This window comes from Pteropus alecto, unplaced genomic scaffold, assembly GCF_000325575.1.
Source record: "Pteropus alecto unplaced genomic scaffold, ASM32557v1 scaffold37, whole genome shotgun sequence".
Classification (NCBI taxonomy): Eukaryota; Metazoa; Chordata; class Mammalia; order Chiroptera; family Pteropodidae; genus Pteropus; species Pteropus alecto.
The window spans coordinates 196,689-198,672 of NW_006440605.1; the positions used below are offsets into that span (position 1 = coordinate 196,689).

At 57.0% G+C, this 1,984-nt stretch overlaps 1 protein-coding gene across 1 annotated transcript in view; it reads left to right on the forward strand.

The window, feature by feature from the left end:
- The window catches only part of ADAMTS10 (ADAM metallopeptidase with thrombospondin type 1 motif 10), a 19,129-nt gene that overhangs the window by 4,247 nt on the left and 12,898 nt on the right, over positions 1–1,984 (forward strand). The window contains exons 3-5 of the mRNA XM_006917201.3: positions 1–146; positions 497–653; positions 1,701–1,918. The exon at positions 1–146 is cut by the window's left edge and continues 189 nt beyond it. Coding sequence (XP_006917263.1) covers positions 1–146; positions 497–653; positions 1,701–1,918 — 521 coding nt within the window. The remainder of the gene's footprint in view (positions 147–496; positions 654–1,700; positions 1,919–1,984) is intronic.

A 1,984-nucleotide genomic window follows, 5' to 3' on the forward strand; every position in this document is an offset into this window, starting at 1 on the left:
TTCTGGCAGGGCACGTCTCCGTGGAGTACTGGACACGGGAGGGCCTGGCCTGGCAGAGGGCCGCCCGGCCCCACTGCCTCTACGCCGGCCACCTACAGGGCCAGGCCAGCAGCTCTCACGTAGCCATCAGCACCTGTGGGGGCCTGGTGAGCAGAGAGTTTGGGGAAGCAGCGGGAAACTACCATAAGTTTGGGAGTTAAGAACAACACATTTCTAAATATAAGTCAGAGGGAGAATCGTGGTGAAAATTTTAAAGCATTTTGAACGAATCAAAAGAATCAGCTAATTTAGGATGCAGCTAAAGCGGTACTCAGAAGAAAACACATAGCCTTAGGTCAGCCTGAAAATTCATGAGCTAAACACCCATCTCAAGAGATTAGAAAAGTAATAGCAACCTAACCCAGTAAGGTAGAAGAAATGAAATCATAAAGAGAGGGTTCCGGGGGTCCCGGGAACCAAGAGCTGATCCGAGCCCTCTGTCTTCCCCACCCCCCAGCATGGCCTGATTGTGGCAGATGAGGAAGAATACTTGATCGAGCCCCTGCAAGGTGGGCCCAAGGTGGCCCGGGGCCCAGAGGAAAGCGGCCCCCACGTAGTGTACAAGCGTTCCTCCCTACGTCACCCCCACCTGGACACAGCCTGTGGAGTGAGAGGTAAATCCATCCGTCTTTCTGGGGATGGGTGAAGGGGCTGCACAACACCTCTACCTGGAGGCAGAGGTAGGCGGCGACGTCTTTCCGTCCAGGGCAGCAGCTACCTAAGGGGAGGAGTGGCATCCGTCAGATAGCAGGGCGGTGGAGCAGGGCAACGGCCCATCTATCACTGCCATGGTTCAGTGGCCCCACAGTGAGTGAGACAGGCAGCCGGACAACCAGACAGGTGCTCAGGGGTCAAACTGTCCGGCTCCAGGGTTACAGTGCGATCAGACAGTTAAGCAGCAGGGTGGTTGTAGCCGATGCTCAAGCAGTCGCACAATGAAAACAGTCAAAAGAAGGGCTCGGCCACCATTCAGAAGGTCAGAGTCACAGCCAGACTTGCGGGAGGACACCGTCCAAGCAGACATGTAGGGGATGGGCCAGTAAGAAAGCTAAACAACAAAACATTTACCAGAACAGTTTTACAGCTAGAAAACTGATGGCTGTAAGGTGGATCTGCAGAGCACCGGGACAGTCAACGAGTTGTGCGACCTAAGCGTCCGGGAGTGGGACGCGATGGCAGACGTACAGCCACCGTCAGTTGTACAGACAGAAAAGTCGATGGAGTCGCAGTCAGGAGTCAGTGGGACAGTCCGGCTGGAGCACAGTTGGGCAGGAAGCCCATCGAAAGGCTGTTGGTCCCACAGCCACAAAGCCATGCAGCGCGTTGATTAGAAAGTTCTGTAGTTGGAAGGCCAAGGAGTCGTGCGAGCACGGGGCTCTGGCAGCGTCAGCCCACTGCGCAGGCACACTCAGGTCGTGGCATCGTCAGGAGGTCGTAGGGTCATGCCGACTGCCCTGCGGTGCCGGGGAGCTATTCCACCAGCCAGTTTGGCCGTAGGGCAGCCACATCGTTGGAGGACCAGACGTCTGAGTCATGGAGCCCTTCTACCGGACATTGTGCAACCAGAATACCCAGTAGCAAAAGAACGCGGTGTTTGACTAGCAGACAGGGAGTTGGGCCATAGGAGCAAACAGCAGAATGACCAGAAATTGTCTATGCAGATGAGAAACCGTGGAAGGGGCGGCCGTGGTGGCTGCGCACCCTGAAGCCACCGCCTGCCAGGCCCCTGGGCAATGAAACAGAGCGAGGCCAGCCGGGTCTGAAGCGCTCAGTCAGCCGAGAGCGCTACGTGGAGACCCTGGTGGTGGCAGACAAGATGATGGTGGCCTACCACGGGCGCCGAGACGTGGAACAGTACGTGCTGGCCATCATGAACATTGTAAGTGCCTCCCCCTCCCAGGGCAGGGAGCCGCAAGCACCAGGAGCCAGCCTCCAGAGGTCGGGA